Source organism: Tiliqua scincoides, chromosome 3 (assembly GCF_035046505.1).
Source record: "Tiliqua scincoides isolate rTilSci1 chromosome 3, rTilSci1.hap2, whole genome shotgun sequence".
NCBI lineage: Eukaryota > Metazoa > Chordata > Lepidosauria > Squamata > Scincidae > Tiliqua > Tiliqua scincoides.
In genome coordinates this window covers 202,381,881-202,405,687 of record NC_089823.1, presented here as the reverse complement: position 1 = coordinate 202,405,687, position 23,807 = coordinate 202,381,881, and the positions used below count along the sequence as shown (strand labels likewise).

The following is a 23,807-nucleotide window of genomic DNA, read 5'->3' as shown; positions in this document are numbered from 1 at the left end:
CAGATCAGTCAGGCAGGTAGCCAGGCAGCCACTGGGTCTTAGAACTATCTACAAACATACTATGCCATTTTAATATAGGAGCCCTGAGAGTCTGCATTTTTTTTGTATCAGTGGGGAGTCCCAGAATTACAGTCAGGCGTCCCCCCCAAATTTTACCCCTGACTTATCCAAGGGTCATAGAAAATGATTTTTTTTTTTTTTGCTGCCCTACCCTTTACTTATCTGTGAGATCGACATGCTCAAGTGTCTGCAGTAGTTTGGTCCTCAAATTTAGCGTCGGCTTCAGTCCAGATGAAACAGTTTAAGTTGCAGAATCCTGCAAATGGACTAGATTAGCAAATACAGTAGCTGAGAAATGTGAGCTTTGTGCCAGTTGTGGTGTTGTTTCATAGGATTTGTTGAGCCACATGAATTTATGCATCTGCTTACTAAGCAGTTGCCTGTTTTAGCTTGGAATCTTTCTTCAGTCTTCGTAGTCATTGTAGACACATTATCAAAGCTCTGCAACTATCAAAGAGAATGAAGTATTTCCAAAGCTTTCCTTTGAAGCAGTAAACCTTACAGCTGTATACTTTCGTCTGATCTGATGCTTTACAAGGATATCTTTATTTAAAAATACAATAGCCTGTTTTGTATTTTAAATCAGTAGATTTCCTAAGGGTGATTTATAGCTGGATTTCTGAAGGCCTCAATTTTACTAGAAGTCTTTACAATTGAAGTTCTAACTCTGCGTTTCAAATAAGTGCTTTTAGATAGATGTCAGTGTCCTCTTTGTAAGATAACCTTACCACAAAGAAGCTGAAAGCAGGTTGTCACCTTGCTCTCTAAGCAGGATAGGAACAAATCGCTCTCAGCACATGAAGAGAATTCGAAGGCACAGCAGTTATTTGGAAATGAACTAGTTCAGAATGTAACCTGCGTCTTAAAGGATTGCCTGCTATTCTTGTCAAGCAGCAAAGCAGACTTGAAACATACTTGCCGTGTGGGAAGTGGCTGCCCAATCAATATAAAATATTTTTGTGCAACTTAAGATTTCTACTTCTTATTGAACAAAATAATCCTCCTAGTAAATTTTAGCAAGATGCAGGTCTTAGGTTAGGGGTTGGCAACCTTCTTCTGCATATGGGACATGTATTGAGTCCATCAGGTGTAAGAATGCATGTATATTTGATATGCATGTGTGACCCTCTTGATTATGCCATAGAGCTAAGGAAAAAGATATAGGCATGGCACAGAGGGATTTATTGCCCGAGAACAGCAGTCAAAGGAAGAGCCTGTCCTTTTTCTGTTTACACGGTAAGCTTTTCAGAGATATAATTACAAACTTGAATTCTTTTTAGGACCGCTGTGGGCAGGGTAGATATATGTTATAGAAATTAAAGTCCAGAGTATTTCGGGTGGCAGGTCGGATCAAGCCACGGGCCATATGCTGCTTACCCTGACTTAGGGTCTCTAGTTTATGTACTCTTTACCTTTACTTATTTTAATTAAGGTATTTTACCCCAGACAGGGATAATAAAGGAATGTAAGCTACAGCTTTTTTGGACCAGCTGGATTGTCACTTTTCTAAAACCCTTTTTAAAATGTACTGGAAAATGGGTGTGCAATTGTATAGAAAATGGGAGTCTTCTGATAACTTCAGTTCTCTTTATGTTAAGATTTCAAAACACAATGCAAAATGTGTGACAACTTGCTTTCCTGTTTTACTTTACTCTTACTCTGAATTCCCCACATACTTAATTGCTAGAACAAATTACCTTGCAAAATTTCTAAAAGATGATGACACTCAGGGTGGCTTCTCACAATATGTTTTTGTATTTGGGCAGGGATTCAGAAACTGACTTGAAACATATCACTTGTGGTTTTCTCCTTCAAAGTTAGAATTGCCTCCTTGCAAGATGGCTTTCTGATACAGCTGAATTTCCTGATATAGTGGAAGGCTCTAGCTGTGGCTTCTCTCACTTGTTCCCTTACCTGATCTTGCTTTCGTTTTCCCACCACCACTACTCATGCACTTGCTGTGTAGCACACTTGGAATCCTCCTTACCATTCACCTTTGCTCGGTCTCTTGTGGGTAGAGCTGGTGTTACTGGCCCTTTGACTCTTGCTTAAGTCTTATAACTTATGTTAAAAATTATTTTCTAACCAATCACTGTGAGGTCCATGTTTCATTGTTTTGCTGGGGTGGCAGTTTTCAGCAAGATGACCTCACCTACTTGCTCTCCTCTTGCCTCTAGGCCCAGTCTCCACTGGCAGCCAAAAGGGACAGACAAGTGAACAGGCAGCAGCAGTGGCTGCTCCTTCCCATTGCTAATCTTGGCTACAAACTCCCTTTGGGGCAGGGGAGGGTAGCAGTTGCAGGGGAGGGAGCAGAAGGGCCACAGAGGGCTTCAGTGGTCAGCATGAGCCTCCTTCTGGGAACTCCTCACCATGGCAGGCCTTTGATGCTGGCTTGCTGCTTGACACATGAGTGTTGAGGTATATACATACTGAAATGATAAACTGTACGGCTTTTTCTAAGTCTTTGTTCCTTTTGTACAAGAGTTTAAAAAATGTACCTTGAGCTGCTTTCCTTTTTTTCACATTCTTTTCTTTTCATGACACAAAATTATTAATGGTTCGTTTTTTTTTATAGAGGCAGTCATTAGGGAATAAATTCAATGAAGTTTCTATAAGTGTCTAAACAGTGTATGTAAATTTAACACCTAGTGCGAGGGAGCTAATTTAAAGTAAAATGGTGCAAATTGGCTCTTCCATTTTAAATTTAAGTAGGGTTTAGCTAAGTTGCTAGTTCCTCAATGTTAAGCGAGTGAAGTTTTCAGGTACTTCATTAATGACCTTAATTAACAAAGGAGCATTGTAATTGACCTTTAGTGTACAGCGGTGATGCCAAACAGTGTGTGCGCAGTACCTGGGGGTGCCACAGGGAATTCACAGGGACAGCACAGGATGTCCCCAGTGGCCTCTTCCTCTGGATCTCTCAGGTGCTGCCATCTTGGATTGTGCGAAATCTCATGTGAACCAAGATGGCTGCACATGGGAGAGCTGGGAAGAAGAGGCCGCCATGAATGAAGGGCACTGTGACTATGGCAAGTTTGGGAATTGCTAGTGTGCTGTATGTGTTGTTACAGATATGCAGAAGAGTTGCACCTTTCCAGGATCATGTAGTTTTAATTTGGCTTCCATTTATTTGTAACTTTTAAGTAGAATTTTTTCAGTGTGAGTTGGAAAAAAAAAATCACCCACATTCACTATGTATTGAGTGTTTTTATTGGTTTGCACCTCTGATGACGGCTACATTTGAAAAGAAAGGCCTTTGATTCATTGGGTTTACTTTCACAGGTCCAGCATTTGGTTTTTGCTTGTAATGAGAAGGATTTTGCCATTCACATGGAGAATCTGCTTTTACTAGAGATTTCTTTTTTTAACTAAGGAGAACCAGATCATCATACTGTCATTTTCATAGGCTTCTGCAGAATGTCACGCTCTGCTCCTTTCAGGCTGGAACCAGACAAAATGGCACTCTTTTTCGTTTCTATGTAACAGCGAAGAAAGATTTCTCAGGGGGAAAATAAATTGACCAGTCCTGTCCTTAAATACAGGAATTGTATTTTACCTTGTGAAAATGTCAGTTGTATTATAAGGTTTCCCTTGTTTCAGATTTCCTGTGAGAGCTTTAGGGTTCCCCCCTCTTTTCACTTTTGTTACTATATGGTTTCATCTTTTGGATAAATAGCATATCATGCTTTTAAAGCATGTAGATGCAGACGGGCTCCTGTGCCTGTGGATCCAGTATCTGTGGTTTCAATTATCCATAGATTCTCTCCTCCCCCCCACTAACTAACATCCTTTACTCGTAGCCTGCTTTTCCCCCGCTATACACTTGAATGGTTATAGTGCCCTGTGTAAAGCAAGAAACACTTACCAGTAAGTCTTTAAAGAACTTTAATGGGGGTGTGCAGGGGCCGCTGTTAATACAAGCATCCCCTGTAACTGCGTTTTCCATATCCTCAGGAGGTCCCAGGAATGGATCCCCTGTGGATACAGGGGCACGTATGTATCTCATTACTATACTGTGTGAAATATTAGAACTTCTGCTCGTCCGTTTTGGTCACCTTGTGTATATTTTTGGTAGTTTTTGCAAATTGTTCACGCTTTTTGAGAATGCACATTGGTCATCGTCATCCAGATCTGTAGAAAGCTCTTAGTTGGAAGGGCAATTCTAAATGTCACTTTCCCCCTTAAGGTGCCTTGTTTTGCTGGTGAAGACTGCTTGCCAACTGCTTGCTTAGATGAAGCATCTGACACCTCTTCTCCTTCTTGCCTGTGGGTCCTTCAATCCTATCACAAATATGCACATGCGTTTATTTGAACTGGCAAGAGATCACCTTCATCAAACCGGTGAGTCCCTGAGGAAGACTTGAGTGTGCTATGCTGGAATGTGGAACTGCTAGAATCTTTGAAATTTAGAAACATTTCTAACCATGTTAACACATTTTTTAATTCCTGTTAATTAAGTTCAAGACTTGCACCACATATTTCACAGCATGCTAAATGAAATTTTGCACCTATATCACCTCATTTTGAATTCATACACGAAAGAGGGAGATATAAAATAGGATGTTGGCACCATTACAGTGAATTTTGTCAGTGGTTTAGTGAAATTGTCACAGACTTGATCTCTGTGAAAGGGGTTTCTTCTTTTCGAGGAGCAAAGAAATACTTAAATTGCAGTGTTGCATCTAAGTGATAATTTTTTAATTTAATCTGAACATCCTGCAGTTTGCAGGTTTAACTGGAAGAAAAAGTTGGCAAAACCCAGTGCATATTCATGAAAATGAACTGTTTCATCAAGGCAACAGTTTCAAAAAGTGATGGAAAGAGCTGTGTTTCAGCAGCCTCATTGTTCCACTGAGGTGTGCAGAATAGCTGATGACCCAGATAGCTTGCTGGGTCATTTTCATTCAGGCACTAGTGAAAAATTAAGATAGGGATGAGCAGGTAGGTATTAATTTAAAGGACTGAGGCTGAGAATCATTGACAGATGGAGTGTTAGACATGGATGTTTAGGAAGCATCAAGAAACCATTCAGGAGCAGCACGCATGTTGTAGTCAGCAGATTGCAAATATTCAATGCATGGGCGATCCAGAAATACCCAAGCAGTATTAGTACAGCACAACACCAAGTCAGTCACCGTCAAGGTTTAGAGCACCAGTGATTCCAGCATGAGTAAGTGACAGAAGGAGAAGGGCAAAATGTGAATATTGGTACCTGGGTTAATGGCTTAAACTAGGGGCGGGCAAACATTTTGGCAGCAGGGCCACATCATCTTTCTGACAAGGTGTCAGGGGCCAGGGAAAAAGAATTTACATTTCAAATTTGAATAAATTTGCATTAATGAATACATTAGAGACAGAATTTATAAGAATGAATTAATTTTACTGAGCTTATTTATAATACACATGAGCACTGTAATTCAGGCAAAACACACACCAGCCTAGGGGGGATACACACCCTTTTGTCAAAGAAAGGAGGGAAAAAAGCAAAGCCAGGAAACATAGGGAGGTCCCACTGCCAACCTTGGGGGAATGCACACATTTCTTGCCAAGAGAAGAAGAAAACAGGAAAGGGAAACCCAGAATGAAGCCATGCTGGCCACCCCACCAGAGAGAGTAGAAGAACATAAAAATAATTTCTAGACAGAAACTCACTGAAGATACTGAAACCACGAGGCTGCAGAGAGCAGAGACTGTGAAAATGCAAAGGTGGTGAGGCAGTGACCCTGTGGCAGCAGCCAAGGTGGAGGAGATGGCGGCTCCGGCCTTGTAGTTGCATGTGCAAGCAGCATGGAAATGTTGGTCTCAAGCAGTCACAAGGCCTTTTATAAGGTTGAACTCATGCAAGACCTGCAAGTCTAACGTTATTTCAACCGTATAAAAGGCCTTGCACAAATGCACGGCCAGTCTTTCCTCTGTTGCTTGTGGAGCTTTGCAGATGTGAAACTCAAGGCAGCAGAGACAGGGCTGGTGTGTCTGGCCATCGCAGGCATAGATGACTCTCCAGCGGGAGTTCCTGTTTGAGCGCCTGGGCATCCCCAGGGCCGAGTGGGGTTGTCTGCGGGCCTGAAATGGCCCATGGGCCAGAGTTTGCCCGCTCCTGTCTTAAACAAAGATAAATGGCTTGTGATAGTATATGAGGTTGTTATGAGAGATGGTATATGAGAGATAGATATGAGTATATGAGATTGTTAGTGGGAGGTGTTTCTTCCCAGTCTGTCTTTTTTTTTTTTTAAACTTCATTTATCATAGACACTATTGTGTTATTGTTGCTTCTTTAAGAGATGAAAAGAAAGACATCCCTGCTCTTATAAAGAGCAACTTGATTGGTCCTGGCCTTAATGAAACTTCAGTCCCTCTATTCAGGCCCTTCAGTCCCTTCAGGCCCTCTGGAAAGGCATGATCCATTCATTCTGCAGGTGCAGCACCTATTATTTATAAGAATATTATATGCAACTTTTCAACCAGAGTATTTCATGAAGCAGTTTACTCAGCAAAAGAGATCAAGTGTTCTGAGACAGCACGATGAAGATTTTTTTCACCCTCTCCCCTATCTTTTCAAGTGTGTGCACGTTGAGATATTAAAGGAATGGGATCTGTGTGCACCCCATATTTCTTCCTCCTATTTGGTGCATGTTACTTGCATTTGAAAACAAGTGGCTTATATTGAAGCAAGAGGGAAAGCTGTATGGGATGTGACAGACACAACTCTTCCAAGTGTCCCGTTATGCTGCTATAGGTGGCAGAGAGAGAAAATAGTGTGTAAGCTTGCATTCGTGTATGACTGATTCATGTCCATTCTTTCTAGGGATTTCCTTTGAGTTTTCAATCATTTTGGTTCAGTAGCATGTAGCTATTATAATCCTCCTTTCAAATTTGCCATTCTAAGCCCAGCATTTTATTCACTGCCTCTGAATCTTTGCTAAGCTGTCTTGTCTGTGTAAATTCAGTGAATTTCTCTCTTATCTATTCACATCAGTGGGCATACCTTATGAAGTAACTTCCTAAATATAATGGATGTGTTATATGCCATTGGATAGCTATTGGAATAATGCACCCTTTTGTATTTTATTATTACTCATGTGAAACCTTATTTAACTTTTTATGGTTTCTCATGCATGGTTAGATTTTTTGTTCATAATGTGTTTCAGTTCCTTGTTCTACAGGCCACTGTAGTACTATGAAGATGGTGCCAAAGACCTCTGTGCAGACTGTTAGCAATAATACTCACAGATATTCTTGTTCTTGTTCCTTTGTACTGTTGTTTTTCATTGCTTTCTGCAGTTTAAGAATGGTCAGAAATGATCTGTCTTTTCCATATATTGTTCTTCTGGTCAATTTTCTCTTGATGCAGTGTTTCTATAAGAGGTCAGGCAGAGTAGGCCTAGGGAAGAAAATGCAAGTTCACAGGTCCAACTGGTAGTCCATATTCCATAAAGTGGATAAACATGGGTTTTTGTCTCCTTTTCTGACTGTGTTCATTTTGGCCATCACCAAAAGGCTTCAGATTTTGGGCCCAGGTGAACCAGTTGGTAATCTCTGTATACCTAGAAGCAGAGATGGGAAAATCCAGCATGGCTTGAGTTGAGTTACCAAGTCACTGCCCCCACAACTTCACCATCCCCACAACTTCACTGCCCCCACAACTCTACTCGAAAAATAGTCCTAACAGGCACACTTTCCGAGTTACCCTTTAGTGACTCTGATGGACTTGAGTTGCTCTCCCCTTTATAAAGCTCGCTGCAGAAAAATGGGGCTGCTTCCAGGCTCTGTGTGTGTGTCGCAGTTTTATTTGAACACTCCCCTGATGTTGAGAGGGGTGAGAGGGAGTGTGAGAGAGCTGGAACAGAAGCGGCAAGAGGGAGGAGAGTCACAAGCAGCAGCTGAGAGGCTTACCAGGACAACCCAATCCTTTGCAGCCCTACTCAGAAGTAGTCCCACTTTAGCTGGTCATTCAATGAGAGTGCCCCGTTCCCACCAGCCATGGTGGAAAGGCTGATTACTGTGAACTGCCTTCCCCACTTGCCTTCCCTTCCCAGCCAGTCGTAAGAACCCCCTTGGGCTCCTCCTCCTGCCTTCCCTCAGCCAGTGAAAGTATGAGAATGCCCATCCTTTGTCCAATGATTGTCCATTCCTTCCTTCCTTCCTTCCTTCCTTCCTTCCTTCCTTTCAGAGATGGGAAAAGAGAGCCCAGTCCCACCTTCTCCCATTTATTGCAAGAGGAAAACATTAACTCTTTCCTGCCTCCTGGCTGGAACTTCCCTGCTGTTCACGCACTGGAATGCTGGCCCCAAGAGGTTTTTCATGCCGTGAAAACAGTAAGCAAGCACATCCAGACACAGGCAGACTAGAGTCTGCATGTGTGGGGATGAGTGCCAAGTCAGGGGAGCCCTGACTTGAGTCTTTTTCAGTGTTCCATGTGCACGACTCATGAGTTGCTGTATTGCCCCGAATCACACATTTTTGCGACTTGAGTCTGACTCACTGACTCAAGTTCCCAACCCTGCCTAGAAGTAAGCACTTCCTCAGAGAGGGATATTAGGAGTGTGAGTAACTTAATAGAAAACTTCTGGCTAGCCATTATTGGAAACAAAATGCTGAACTAGATAGACCTTTTGACGTGGACATCTTTTTGTTCCTGTTCCAACCCATGGTTTTTACCAGGGCAAGAGGTTCTTTTAGGTTCAGAGAAAGAAGCAAGTCTGGTCCAAGGCTGTCATAAAGGAGCTTTATTTGTTTAAAAGCATCAACTTAAAGAAGCATCTCTAGGTAACCAGAGGCATTTCCAGTCACAAAACTTGCCTGGAGCATTGCCTGGAGTTAACATAATACTTATACAGGCATCTTTATAAGGCTTACAGTGTCTTCAGGCATTAGGCCATCAATGCACATGGACCTCTCTAGGCATTTCAGGGTGGCCCCACAAGTTACGCAACCTCTTGCGTGTACAAGCAAGACTCAGGGCAAAGCAGTGGCTAAATACAGCGTCTTATATAGGCTAGCTGTTTTATCAAGAAATTAGTGCTAATTGGCAAAATATTTTTTTATTGATGTGTAATTTTAAAGTATAAGTTCCACTTATATTTACATAATCATACATCAACAATCTTTTTTCCTCTCCTCCCTTGAAGAGCGACTATTAACATTAAGTATTTATATCTGCAGCCATAAGCACACCTTTTGGATTTTATCCATTATAACAGTATTGGCCACCCCCTTCCCTTACCCATCTTATGTATCTCAACCATTTCTTTTTTATCTCGGTTTTCTTGTCTTCCCATGTCTTATCCTGTTTCAGTATTTCAGATACTATATCTGATTGTATCCATTGTGCCCTACACATCAGGGCTGTTTTTTGTTTCTATCCTCTACCTCAGTTGTCCTTCGGGCTAGTTGCTAAATAATGACTGTTGCAAAACATGCTGCAAAGCCACCTGTCCAGTTGTGTGGTCTTTCTGAAGACTGTCTGTTCAACTTGGAACAGGTGGTTGTAGGGTAGTAGCCAGCTGTTCACTGCTTGCCAGCAAGTGTAAGGTCTTTCCAGCAGCACAGTATAATCCTGATAGCAAGGGTGTGAGGAATTGCCCTTTAATCCTCATTAACAGATGTTGAATGTATAGTTGAGATCCTGGACACCTGATAGAGAGAGAAAAGGTGCCTGCTATTTAATTCAACATTCGTTTCCCCTTTGTCAAGGATTTACAACATATTTAAACCAACAGCTATGCAACTGAAAAGGAAAATGTCTGATCCCAGGTGCCAGGTTAGTGTCGCATTTAATTAATGTCACAGCAGTTGCTGGCATGAGTTTAACTTTGATTTTTCATTACAGAATGAAAGTTAGAAAAATTAACTGCTGCATGATAAGATATTTCCATGTAATCTAGAGGAAAGGTTAGAGTGAAATCTGTGATAATTCTCTTTAATCCTGCAACAGTGCCTTCCTGAAACCTCTGGAGCTTAGAGAGTGCTGGAAGACATAAATATATAAACTCAGTTTATGTTCCTGCTCTTGGTGTCGCTTTGTAGATTTGTTAATCAAACAAAACTGCATAACGGTGAAAAATATTTTTGCTACATATGAATTGCATCTAAAACCGTTAGTGTTGATCATCTTTGTAGTTACTGTGCACACTGGACACAATCCATCTCATGCACACAGGGAAGAATGAGAACACAGATACTGTACATACACAAGTCACAGTCTGGAGATGGATGCTTCTTGTTTGAATGCCTTGTTAGAAGTGATCTGATCATCAAACTGGAAATCAAAGGCTGCATAGCTGCTGAGACAGTGCCAGGTTCACTGATACACAGTGGCCTGCTTGATTCTGGAACCCAGCATCTGGTTGTGTGACTCAATATGCCCCTGATCTCTCTGATGCTATCTTGGCTTCACCAATGCTTCTAGGAATGCAAATTAGCAGGCAAAATATCTAGTTAAGCCTGTGAACTCCCTTCCTGTGTAAAATGTCTGCTTCCAGGGTATGACTTCTTCCTCCAACCAGCAGCATGACTCCAGCTAGACTTTATGTGTGAGCAGTAATAACCAGTATACTGACATTGGGCCAAGTCATAAATGCTTTTTTGAGTGGTACAGGAGGACTTCCATTGATGTACCACATGTATTGGCAACCTTCAGTCTCGAAAGACTATGGTATCGCGCTCTGAAAGGTGGTTCTGGCACAGCGTCTAGTGTGGCTGAAAAGGCCAATCCGGGAGTGACAATCCCTTCCACACCGGGAGCAAGTGCAGTCTGTCCCTGGTCTGTCTCCCTGGCTATGGGCCTTCCTTCTTTGCCTCTTAGCCTCAGACTGTTGGCAAAGTGTCTCTTCAAACTGGGAAAGGCCATGCTGCACAGCCTGCCTCCAAGCGGGCCGCTCAGAGGACAGGGTTTCCCACTTGTTGAGGTCCATCCCTAAGGCCTTCAGATCCCTCTTGCAGATGTCCTTGTATCGCAGCTGTGGTCTACCTGTAGGGCACTTTCCTTGCATGAGTTCTCCATAGAGGAGATCCTTTGGGATCCGGCCATCATCCATTCTCACGACATGACCAAGCCAACGCAGGCGTCTCTGTTTCAGCAGTGAATACATGCTAGGGATTCCAGCACGTTCCAGGACTGTGTTGTTTGGAACTTTGTCCTGCCAGGTGATGCCGAGGATGCGTCGGAGGCAGCGCATGTGGAAAGCGCTCAGTTTCCTCTCCTGTTGTGGGCGAAGAGTCCATGACTCGCTGCAGTACAGAAGTGTACTCAGGACGCAAGCTCTGTAGACCTGGATCTTGGTATGTTCCGTCAGCTTCTTGTTGGACCAGACTCTCTTTGTGAGTCTGGAAAACGTGGTAGCTGCTTTACCGATGCGCCTGTTTAGCTCGGCATCGAGAGAATGAGTGTCGGAGATCGTTGAGCCAAGGTACACAAAGTCATGGACAACCTCCAGTTCATGCTCAGAGATTGTAATGCAGGGAGGTGAGTCCACATCCTGAACCATGACCTGTGTTTTCTTCAGGCTGATTGTCAGTCCAAAATCTTGGCAGGCCTTGCTAAAACGATCCATGAGCTGCTGGAGATCTTTGGCAGAGTGGGTAGTGACAGCTGCATCGTCGGCAAAGAGGAAGTCACGCAGACATTTCAGCTGGACTTTGGATTTTGCTCTCAGTCTGGAGAGGTTGAAGAGCTTTCCGTCTGATCTGGTCCGGAGATAGATGCCTTCTGTTGCAGTTCCACAGTACCACAGTTTACAGATAATACCCAGTATAGACTTCTTTTGTTGGGTCTCTGGAAAGCTGTTTTCTTTTAGCAATGATATCAATTTGTGTATTTTATTATGCTGATTTTTATTTTGATGTGATTTTAATTCTTTGGTTTTGATATACAGTCAGGTCAAATCATATGTTCTCACTGAATATATGCACTAGAGTGGGTGTGACATGGGGCAGTGAATCTACTGTTCTCCTAGTCTCTGTTCCCGTTTCTCATTGTATGCTTTTCGTTTTAAGGCAGTGATTCCCAATCTTTAGGAGCCTGCAGACCACTGAAGCAAAAATTGGAATTGATGTGGACCACATGCAACCCCACCCCCTGCGACAAAATTACTATTAAATTTGTAATTGAGAAGATTTATTAGAAATTTTATTATAATACAGGTGTGCTCTGGTATCTGTGGGGGTTCCATTCTGGAACCACCCATGGATGCATGAAACCGTTAGTACTGGAGATGTCCCCCCGTGTCCTCTGCGGGCTCACCGTGGCTGTTTAGGCCCCAAAAAGTAAAACTGGAAGTGATGTTTTTATGCTTTTAAAAAGAATTATGAGGGCCAGGGAAGCCCTCAGTTAACTGAAACATCCGCAGATAATTGAAACTGTGGCTATGGGATCCGCAGTTATAGGGCTACCCTGTATAGGGAAGATTTGTCAGTTGCTGCTTTTGTTCCTGACTGCAGCTGCGGGCGGTCCATTCTCTGCCCTCTCTGGTGGTCCATTGGGGGATGCTTACTTGGTGAGATGCTAGAACTCACGGACCACTTCTGGACCACTTTTGAGACCTCATGGACCACTTCTCAGGGTCTTGAAGACTGCAGGTTGGGAACCAGTGTTTTAACAGACAGTATGCATGTTTTGAACTTAAGGGTAAGTTTTACTACAGTTATAACCTAATTATCCACAAATTTCTCACCTGCACCAGAAGAGAGATTGATTGATGGCTTGTCTGCCTAGGCTGACAGTTGTCATCAAGGCTGTTTTTAAATCACCTAGCAAAGGGACATTGCTTTTTAAATGGATTTACTCTAATGTGATTTTTGCCATCCATGTGAGTTCTGGGAACGGAAGCCTTGCAAATAACCAGACTCAAGCTGTATATGCAATTTTCACCATATGCACTTCAGACTATACCTAACCTGACTATATTGTATATGTTAAATGGGGGCAGAGTGAGTGCAGCTAGGATGAGAAGGTAGTGTATTAAGTTGTGAAATAAATGAGTGATAGTCTGGTGCAAACTACTGGCTTTGCATTTATAGTCTACTTATGGTAGCCTGGTGGAAATGGATCTTGTGTAGGATCCACATTATCTGCTTTTTTGTATGTGTTTTAAAGTTTCCAGCCATCACTGTGGCAACAGAGGAAGAAGTCACAAGGAAGTGACTTTGAAGATAAATCCTCAAGATTGTGCAGAACTTCTGACACTCAAGATAGCCAGTGTCACATTACTACCAGATCAACACCTAGTACAGGGATGTTTCTATGTTTCCCATTCAGGGTGGCACTAGAAAAGCTACTTTTAACATTAATTGGAGCCAGTGTAACCTGGAGTAATTGGTCAGCAATAAACATGATGCAATTTTATGGCCTCACTTCAGATTTGCACTTTAATAGAAAGTGCAAACCTTTCTGTTAAAGTGTAGCTCTGAAGTGAAGCCATAAATTACTTTGGAGGAAGGTAGAGGGCCCATTACTGGAACCTGATAAAAACAAATAGAAAAAAAACAATCTGTTGGGGATGCTTTCTGTATGATTATCCCTGCTTATGAAATACGCCAGATAGTGTTCTAAAGCTTCTTCCAGGCCCAAATTTCAGAGTAATCATTTGGCTTTTATGCCATAAGGATAGATATTGCTATTTTGTTATGTAGCAGTAATCATTTGACTTTTATGCCATAAGATATTGCTATTCTGTTATGTAGCAGTGGGAGAGGGAGGAATCATATTAGGCAATAGACTTCCTTGGAGATGTTATCTGGGTGCTGTCAGAGTTTACAGCTAGTTAAATTATATCAAGAGGAAGTCTGAACTTCATAGGCAGGAGAAAGGCACATCAAACACCTAGAAGAAAACACAAGCCAGTAACCCAAATGGCAGGATTTCAAATACTTGGATAGAGTTTAGAACTGTGCACAACTTCATCTTTTCTCCTGCATTTCCATGAATTGAACAGTGTTTATACCCAGACAAGTCACCATCCTATAGAAAGGATTTCAGCAGCAGGAAAGGTGTACAAGTGATAAGGGCAGAACCTTTCTTCCCCTTGCAGCTTACCCTCCTATAGCCCCTCTCCCCAATTACTTTTTCCAGCCATTTTCCTAGCATTGCAACCAAGGAAAAAATACCCTTGGGGAATAGATTATGGGGGGGGGGGGGAGAGAAATTCTTCACAAAATCACTTGTGCATTCCTTTTGCTGTTGGCAATGAACAATATGCACATACTGTGTGATATCAACAGGTTTGAATGTGTAGACACTTTGTGTTAGAACTTATTGGCTATGTTACTATAATGATAGAAAACTGAATAGGACACCCTATTTTCCATTCAATTTCCAGATTTTAGTGAAGCAAACATGAATATGGAACTGATGGTTATGCATTGCCTCCACTTTCGGCATCAGTACGTTGTAGGGGAGAAGTGGCAGGGAGATGAATGCCTTTCTTTCTTGCTCCTAAACTTTCCAGAGGCAGCTGGTGAGACTCTGGGGAAACAGGATGCAGGACATTTGACCTGATCCTTTGAGGCTTTAAAAAAAAATGTTTTTGTGTATTTGCAGTAAATTCATTGGAAGTGTCTATTCACATAATAGAGGTGACTAAATGAAAGTATATCCCTCTTACTAGTCCCTTTCAGAATAAATAGATGTGGTTGGTATTTTCTTTCTTCATTCATATTAAAAGGCACTTATTTAAGATCTTTTGTTTTTATCTTTTTATAGTAAATTGTAGATCTGAAATGTCATAAATTCCTTTGAGAAACTGCAAATAACCCATTACTGGACCCTATTAAACTTAGTTTAATGGGCAATGGAGTGTGTTGATGGCTTAGTGATAAGATATTATGCCTTGCATTCATAAGATCCCAGATGGACTCTTCGGCATCTCTTGTTAAAAGCATATCATGTGTGATAAGGTTGGTGAAAGGCCTCTAATTAGGATCCCAGGTAGCTGCTGCTTGTCAGTAGACAATACCAAGCTAGATGGGCTGATGGTCTGACTTGTTATAAAGCAGCTTCATGAAGCAATGAAGCAATCAAGACACACTCACATGTTTAGGGTTCATGAAGGGAGCAAGACAGACTGGCGAGCTTCAGGGAGAGAGCACTCACACAAGGGAGTTGCACTCACACTCACAGCCAGCCTCCTCACCTTTTATTAACCTCCCTCTCCGCCCAGTACAAAGTTCAGTAGGTACACACTGTAAGTTCCACTCTAGCCTAGTCCAAGGGTCAGTCGGTGAACAATGCAAGTTCCTCAAGGGATTTGGCACTTTATGGATTCAGCCTGTTTACTCAGTCTGCTTCTGAACTCAGGCATCACCCAGACCGGAGCTTGGGCATCACCTAGTCTGCTTCCTGACTCAGACCTCACCCAGTCTGCCCTGTGACCCAGGCGTCACCCCGGAGTGTGTCCCGAGGGGGTGAGTGTGCTCACTGGCCTTTGTCACGTAAGCACAAAGGGTAAGGTCCCCTGATTATTTCCTTCACTTCATATATGTAGCTCTGTAAGTTTGATCACATATAGATCTGACATGGTTTTCAATGCTAGAACATTGGAGATTTTTTAATGTAGTACTGCAGTTTCATTCAGCACAGCTTGTATTGTTGCAATCTTATTTTGCTATTTGTACTTAGATAAATTTTATTACTTTTAGGAAAAGATGGTATTGATTTTTCTCAAACTGAATTGAGGACTTGAGACCTTGCCTTGAAAAACATATTACATTAAGGATTTCATTACACTGTTGGAAAATAGGAGCTTCTTTTTTCATTTAATGAAGTTGGTCAATCATACGGGCAAAGATCTGTGACTCAGATAAGCTCAGTTAGAGATGCTTTGCTATAGAACTTGGTCTTTGGTTTAAAGAGCCTTTATTAACTTTTCCCTTAATTGTACTGATTTGATTTGTCTTGTGCTATTAAATAGAGTTGCAGAAAACCACTGTGGAGGCATGGCCTTGTTGCGTTAGCATAAGGATAAGGCAAGATAATATTGTTAGTGGATAGGCATCAGATGCTTAGAAATAAACACCGATCAATTAAAACATTCATCAACTGAACTATCTAGAAGCGTGTTCTGGTACAGTTACTTGTACTAAAAATTCATTAACCTTATCTTCCGTCTGTCTAATCCTATGCATTATAGATGAAACATGTTTCTATTTGCAGAAGGGTTTATGCTTATCCACTTTTCATTTTAGTACTATCTAATGAAGTTAACATTTCAGTGATGGAACTTGGAACAGTTTAATCGTGGAGGAGAAGGAACAATGCTTTTTATTGTCGACGTAGTTTACAGTTTCTAATTTATCACCATTACAAGACAAATATAAAGCATTGGTATATTTTTTTTTCTCTTCCCCTTACCAAGGAAAGTACCGATTGATTGGAGGCATAATTTCACCAGTTAGTGATAACTATGGAAAGCGAGGTTTGGTTGCCTCGAAGCATCGAATAGAAATGGCGCGACTTGCACTGGAGACATCGGAGTGGATCAGAGTGGATTCTTGGGAGAGTGAGCAAGAGCAGTGGAGTGAGACTGTGATGGTTCTGAGGTAATAATGTGTTGTACCTTGTGTTGGAGACCCTACAGAATTATAGAGTAGCTTGGAAAGACTATATCTTCAGAATGTTTTAGCTAGGGCTTTTAGTGAAACTGCCCAAGGGCAGAATAACTTATGTGAATCCAGGAATGTGTCACATGTTTTGTAACACGTTTTCTATAATCTGATTTTAAGCATACTTAGACCTTCTTGAAAAGAACTGTGAGATTTGAGAGTTGGCAGATTGACCCTTTCATGGGGGATAGTAAACTGCAAAGGGACAGGAACAGGGCAGGTATATTTAATATCTCTTGACTGCAGTACATATTCCTGAGACTTCTCATATCACTTGAGTTCACTGGGCACTGTCTGCATGTTTTTGAGCTTTTCTGCAGGAATCTTCATCCTCAAACCTTCTGTCTGCCAGTGTAGTTGTAACAGGCTATGACACAGTTTCCTCTTGTGTGATACATGGTGTGGGCATGGCACTTCCTGCTGCATTAATTGTCTGAGTTCCAGGCGGCAGACTGGTTTGAAGCCCACTCTGAGGAGTTGACACCAGTCATTGAGGAAAAGAGGAGAGCTCAAGCAGCATACAAGGCCTGTCCCAGTGAGCGCAACCTGCAGGTCCTCCGAACTGCTCGCAGCAAAGTCCAGCAGACTGCCAGGAGATGTGCTAACGACTACTGGCTCCAGCTCTGTTCCGAGATACAGATAGCAGCTGACACGGGCAACATCAAGGGGATGTATGATGGTATCAAGCAGGCCCTAGGTCCAACACAGAAGAAAATTGCCCCTCTGAAGTCTGCAACAGGCGAGGTCATCCAGGATCGGGTGCAGCAGATGGAACGCTGGGTGCAGCACTACTCTGAGCTGTATTCCAGAGAAAATGCAGTCACCGAAGAAGCACTGAACAACATTGAGTGCCTGCCTGTGCTGGAAGAGCTTGACAGTGAACCAACCCTAGAAGAACTTCACGTGGCCCTGGACTCCCTTGCCTTTGGCAAGGCACCTGGAAAAGACAGCATCCCTGCTGAAGTCCTAAAATGCTGCAAAGAGATCATCGTCACTGAGCTGCATGAAATCCTCTGTCTCTGCTGGAAAGAAGGTGGAGTACCTCAAGACATGAGGGATGCAAACATCATCACGCTGTACAAGAACAAAGGTGACAGGGGTGACTGCAACAACTACCGCGGCATCTCTCTCCTTAGCGTTGTAGGAAAGCTGTTTGCCCGAGTTGTACTAAAGAGGCTCCAGGTACTTGCAGAGAGCGTCTATCCAGAATCGCAGTGTGGATTCCGAGCCAACAGGTCCACCACTGATATGGTATTCTCCCTTAGACAACTGCAGGAGAAATGCAGGGAACAACAACAGCCACTCTTTATAGCCTTCATAGATCTCACAAAGGCTTTCGACCTGGTCAGCAGAGACGGCCTCTTCAAGATTCTCCCCAAGATTGGATGTCCACCCAGGCTCCTCAGCATCATCAGATCTTTCCACAAGGACATGAAGGGCACTGTTGTCTTCGATGGCTCCACATCAGACCCTTTTGACATCTGAAGCGGAGTGAAGCAGGGCTGTGTTCTTGCACCAACCTTGTTTGGGATTTTCTTCGCTGTCCTGCTGAAGCAGGCCTTTGGAACTGCAACAGAAGGCATCTATCTCCGGACCAGATCAGACGGAAAGCTCTTCAACCTCTCCAGACTGAGAGCAAAATCCAAAGTCCAGCTGAAATGTCTGCGTGACTTCCTCTTTGCCGACGATGCAGCTGTCACTACCCACTCTGCCAAAGATCTCCAGCAGCTCATGGATCGTTTTAGCAAGGCCTGCCAAGATTTTGGACTGACAATCAGCCTGAAGAAAACACAGGTCATGGTTCAGGATGTGGACTCACCTCCCTGCATTACAATCTCTGCGCATGAACTGGAGGTTGTCCATGACTTTGTGTACCTTGGCTCAACGATCTCCGACACACATTCTCTCGATACCGAGCTAAACAAGCGCATCGGTAAAGCAGCTACCACGTTTTCCAGACTCACAAAGAGAGTCTGGTCCAACAAGAAGCTGACAGAATATACCAAGATCCAGGTCTACAGAGCTTGCGTCCTGAGTACACTTCTGTACTGCAGTGAGTCATGGACTCTTCGCTCACAACAGGAGAGGAAACTGAGCGCTTTCCACATGCGCTGTCTCCGACGCATCCTCGGCATCACCTGGCAGGACAAAGTTCCAAACAACACAGTCCTGGAACGTGCTGGAATCCCTAGCATGTATTCACTGCTGAAACAGAGACGCCTGCGTTGGCTTGGTCATGTCGTGAGAATGGATGATGGCCGGATCCCAAAGGATCTCCTCTATGGAGAACTCATGCAAGGAAAGCACCCTACAGGTAGACCATAGCTGCGACACAAGGACATCTGCAAGAGGGATCTGAAGGCCTTAGGGATGGACCTCAACAAGTGGGAAACCCTGGCCTCTGAGCGGCCCACTTGGAGGCAGGCTGTGCAGCATGGCCTTTCCCAGTTTGAAGAGACACTTGGCCAACAGTCTGAGGCAAAGAGGCAAAGAAGGAAGGCCCATAGCCAGGGAGACAGACCAGGGACAGACTGCACTTGCTCCCGGTGTGGAAGGGATTGTCGCTCCCGGATTGGCCTTTTCAGCCACACTAGACTCTGTGCCAGAACCACCTTTCAGAGCGCGATACCATAGTCTTTCGAGACTGAAGGTTGCCAATACAATTGTCTGAGTTCCACTCAGAGCCATGACTTTTCATTGCTTCCTCCTTGCTTGGTATAGTATAGTTGCTAAGAAATATAGCTTCGTATAAGAACTGCTTGTGGTTTGAATTTTGCCATAGCCATGAATTCCATAGGTGGCCTCAGGAAAGCCATTCCTGATTCGTCTCTGCTGAAATGTGGGAGTAATAATACAATTGAACCGCAGTATCTGTGGGGGATCAGTTCCCAGATCCCCTGTGGATACTGAAACCCATGGATAATTGATCCACAGGTGGAGTCCATCTCCTTTGTCCAAGAGGTAGTATGAGGTCTGTGGAGGCCATGTGCAGTATTAGACGGTCTTCCAAAGACCTGAGAACAGGGGTGTCCAAAGTTTTTGGCAGGAGGGCCACATCATCTCTCTGACACTGTGTCAGGGGCCGGGGGGGGGGGGAAATAATTAATTTACATTTAAAATTTGAATAAATTTACATAAGTGACTATATTAAAGATGAACTTATATGAATGATTGAAGTTCTTGAAATAGCGCAAGGCCTGTAAAAGGCCTTGCACAAAGCAAGACTGGCCTTTCCTTTGCTGCCGCTACTGCATCACAGAGTGAAACAGCAAGCAGTGGAGGAAGCCTTCACCCCACAGCTCATGCGAGAGGTCAAACAGTCGCCCTCACACTGAGAGCAGATGCATCGGGCCAGTGAGGGCTCCAACAAATCTCCAGAGGGCCAGAGGCTCATTGGAAACTGGGGGCTCCCTGAGAGCCACATTGAGAGGCCTCAAGGGCTGCAAGTGGTCCCAGGGCCGGGTTTTGGGCACCCCTGCCTTAGAAAGGCACTTCTGGTTTTCACAAAAACTGGAAGTGCCTTTCTAAGACTTCTGGGAGGTCTTTTAAGGCCCCAGAAGGCCTCCCAGACACAACTGGAAGGTGCTTCAGGTGTGGCCCTCCAACACGAGTTTGGAACCCACGCTGAGTCATATCCATGGGTGCCAAACTTGCATTTAAAGAGGGTCCAACTGTACTAACAGAGCTGTTGTAAGGGTTGCCTCAAAATAATAAATGTAAAGTGCTTTGCATACTGAGAGCACTATCTAAATGCTAAGTTTATAAGTGCTGATTGTTTTGCCCTTTTGTTCATTGGCAAAAAATCTGCTTTTAATAGTAAGTTTATCCTTGCCTACCTACCACCTCTTTCCAGAAACACACTGTTCTTTCTTGTGATTAGAACTGTTTTTCCCCCCACATGCCAACTCCCTTCTGCTTTCTGGGCTGCTACTTGAACAGTCTGAAGTCCTTAGAAAACCCACCTAGGCCTTTTGCTTCATGCAAGGAAAATGTACTTGACATTGTCGTCATTTAACAAGGATGCCTTCGAATGAACGTCTGAATGCATTTCACGTTGCTATGATATGGCAGGCCTGAATCTGGATGACTGTGTCGAAGCTAATTTGATCACAGAAATATCATCATATTATATGCATCATGGATATTTTTCATCTTTAAGTTCATCGAAGCAGCTGTTTAACACAAATATACATTAAGTCATACATTTATGAGGCAAGGAATGTCTTTTCTTCAGGTCAGTGTGGCTACTGACTCTGGGTATTTTTTGTTTTCTTTCCACATCAGTATATACATTTTTGGGATATAGTTTGCTTTCCTGTCCTGTTATGTAGAAATGTAATACTGCATACCTGATCTGTCTAATTATATAGGTGTGATTACCTATGGTTGTATTACCTTGTATTCCAGTCTTGGTAGCCATGATTGCGAAAATGTCCAGATGTGAGAGTGACTCTTAATACCAAAATGAATACCAAAATGAATTATTTAAGAGGCAGGAGCACTTTAGAAGTGGTTAGCTAGTATCTTCCACAACAATGGTTCTCACACATTTAGCATCGGGATCCACTTTTTGATAATGATAATGATCATTATCATTATTATTATTGACAACAACTTTATTTTTACCCCGCCTTTCTTCCTGAAGGGACTCAAGGTGGCTTACAACAGGTTAAAACAGATTAAAAACATAATTTAAAAACAGATAAAAGCATATTAACACATATCATAAAAACAGTAGATATAAAGTAGTTGGGTAAAAAGAGCATAGAGCAGCAAATCATAAAAGAATCAGGCCTGTAACCAAGTATTTAAAAAATATTTAAAAGATGTTGAAATATTAAAAGATGTTGAAAAGATTTTTAGAATGAGAATCTGTCAGGACCCACTGGAAGTTATGTCATGACTGGAAGTGACATCATCAAGCAGGAAAATTTTTAACAATTTTAGGCTGCAATCCTACACACACTTACCCAGGAGTAAGTCCCATCTGCTATCATTGTTAAAAGAATATGCATAGCAGCATGTTAAAAGTACAGGTCTGTAACATTTCCCCAAATGTCACATACCATGGTAGCACCAAGTCTAATATATTGAAATGAATGGTGACCCACCTGAAATTGACTCGTGACCCACCTAGTGGGTCCCAACCCACAGTTTGAGAAACACTGTTCAATGAGATGAAACAGTCTCTATAATGTGAAACTTGCATTCACAACCAGCATTATCTTAGTTTTTAAAACATTAATTTTAATTTGAGATGTCGCAACATCCCTTTTCTTGTATCATTTGAAAATTAATGCTCTATCAGATACTCTGGTTCTTGTAGTTTTAAGTTTTAGGAAGTAACCTTTCAAACTTCTTAGAAGTGTTCCAACATAAAACATTATGTTGGAATTGATATTTCAATACAGTCATTACTTTCTTGTTAGTATCAAGACATAAAGAAACTATAATATGATTGAATAAACACATACTTGAACTGATGCTTTCAGGAAGACTATCTCTAACCTTACCAAATCAGAAGATCTTTTAAGCGGGCTCTGCTGTAATATACTTATCTAGTCTCTCTCTTGAGTTTTTCCACTGTGTTCTCCCTGTGACAGAAGGCAAGCAAGTTCAGTTGGAAAGGCAGACAGCTGAAAGGGACAGGAAAATGTGCACAGCTGTAAGAATAGGGGGAAAAATGTTGAGTGTATGGCTGGATTTCAAGTGTTCTCATATTTGAATGGATTCAAAGAAACATGTACGGTCATTGTCAAAAGGACGAGACAAGTCTGGTAATTGTCCACCCAGCAGTGAGAAAATGTAGAAGCTTCTTAAATGATGAACTTAAGTCGATCCACATAACCCCTCCCCAGTGCCAACAATAAAAAGTTCTTCCTTAGACTCCTGTAACTTGAGTTCAAAAGGCATTGAAAACAAGGGAAAGTATGTGATTATGGTTCAGGTCTACTGATAAAAGGGAAGGCTAAACTGTGGCAGGTTCAGGCCCAGCTTTTGTGCCCCTCTGCCCTCCAGATGATGCCTTAAAAACAACTTGGTTCTGCCATTACTTTTGTTCTGAGATCCTGGCAATGCATCTTGTTTTGTTTGATTTCTCTCTTTAACATGAGCGGATGAGTGAACTTCAAATGAGTGAGGCTGGTTAGAAGGAGGTTGAAAGGGAAGGTAAAAAGAGACCAATCTCTCCAGAGTGCTTGGAGGTTGCTTAAAACAACAGTAATAGAGGCCCAGCAGAGGTGTATACCACAAAGAAAGAAGGGCTCAGCTAAGTCCAAGAGGGTCCCTGCCTGGCTAATGAGCCAAGTTAGAGAGGCCATAAAGAGCAAGGAAGCTTCCTTCTGTAAATGGAAATCTTGCTCTAATGAGGAGAATAAAAAGGAACATAAACTGTGGCAAAAGAAATGTAAGAAGGTGATATGGGAGGCCAAGAGAGACTATGAGGAACACATGGCCAGCAACATTAAGGGGAATCATAAAAGCTTCTTCAAATATGTTAGAAGCAGGAAACCCGCCAGAGAAGCGGTTGGCCCTCTGGATGGTGTGGGAGGGAAAGGGGAGATAAAAGGAGACTTAGAGATGGCAGATAAATTAAATGAGTTCTTTGCATCTGTCTTCACCGCAGAAGACCTCGGGCAGATACTGCTGCCTGAATGGCCTCTTCTGACCAAGGAATTAAGTCAGATAGAGGTTAAAAGAGAAGATGTTTCAGACCTCATTAATAAATTAAAGATCAATAAGTCATCCAGGCATCCACCCAAGATGTGATGGCATCCACCCAAGAGTTATTAAAGAATGAAGTTGCTGATCTCTTGACTAAAATATGCAAATTGTCCCTCAAAACGGCCACGGTGCCAGAGGATTGGAGGATAGCAAATGTTACGCCGATTTTTTAAAAGGGAAGTAGGAGGGACCCGGGAAACTATAGGCCGGTAAGGCTAACATCTATACCAGGTAAGATGGTGGAATGCCTCATCAAAGATAGGATCTCAAAACACATAGACAAACAGGCCTTGCTGAGAGAGAATCAGCATGGCTTCTGTAAGGGTAAGTCTTGCCTCATGAATCTTATAGAATTCTTTGAAAAGGTCAACAGGCATGTGGATGCGGGAGAACCCATGGACATTATATATCTGGTCTTTCAGAAGGCG

The 23,807-nt window shown here is 42.6% G+C and overlaps 1 protein-coding gene across 4 annotated transcripts in view; it reads left to right on the top strand.

Moving 5' to 3' along the window:
• NMNAT3 (nicotinamide nucleotide adenylyltransferase 3) overlaps nucleotides 1-23,807 on the top strand; it is a 47,641-nt gene that overhangs the window by 10,937 nt on the left and 12,897 nt on the right. For 3 of the 4 annotated variants that reach the window (XM_066621157.1, XM_066621160.1, XM_066621159.1), the window contains exons 2-3: nucleotides 4,247-4,401; nucleotides 16,410-16,593. In XM_066621157.1, coding sequence (XP_066477254.1) covers nucleotides 4,293-4,401; nucleotides 16,410-16,593 — 293 coding nt within the window. In that variant the 5' untranslated portion in view covers nucleotides 4,247-4,292. The remainder of the gene's footprint in view (nucleotides 1-4,246; nucleotides 4,402-16,409; nucleotides 16,594-23,807) is intronic. The other variant, XM_066621158.1, reaches the window with a different exon arrangement.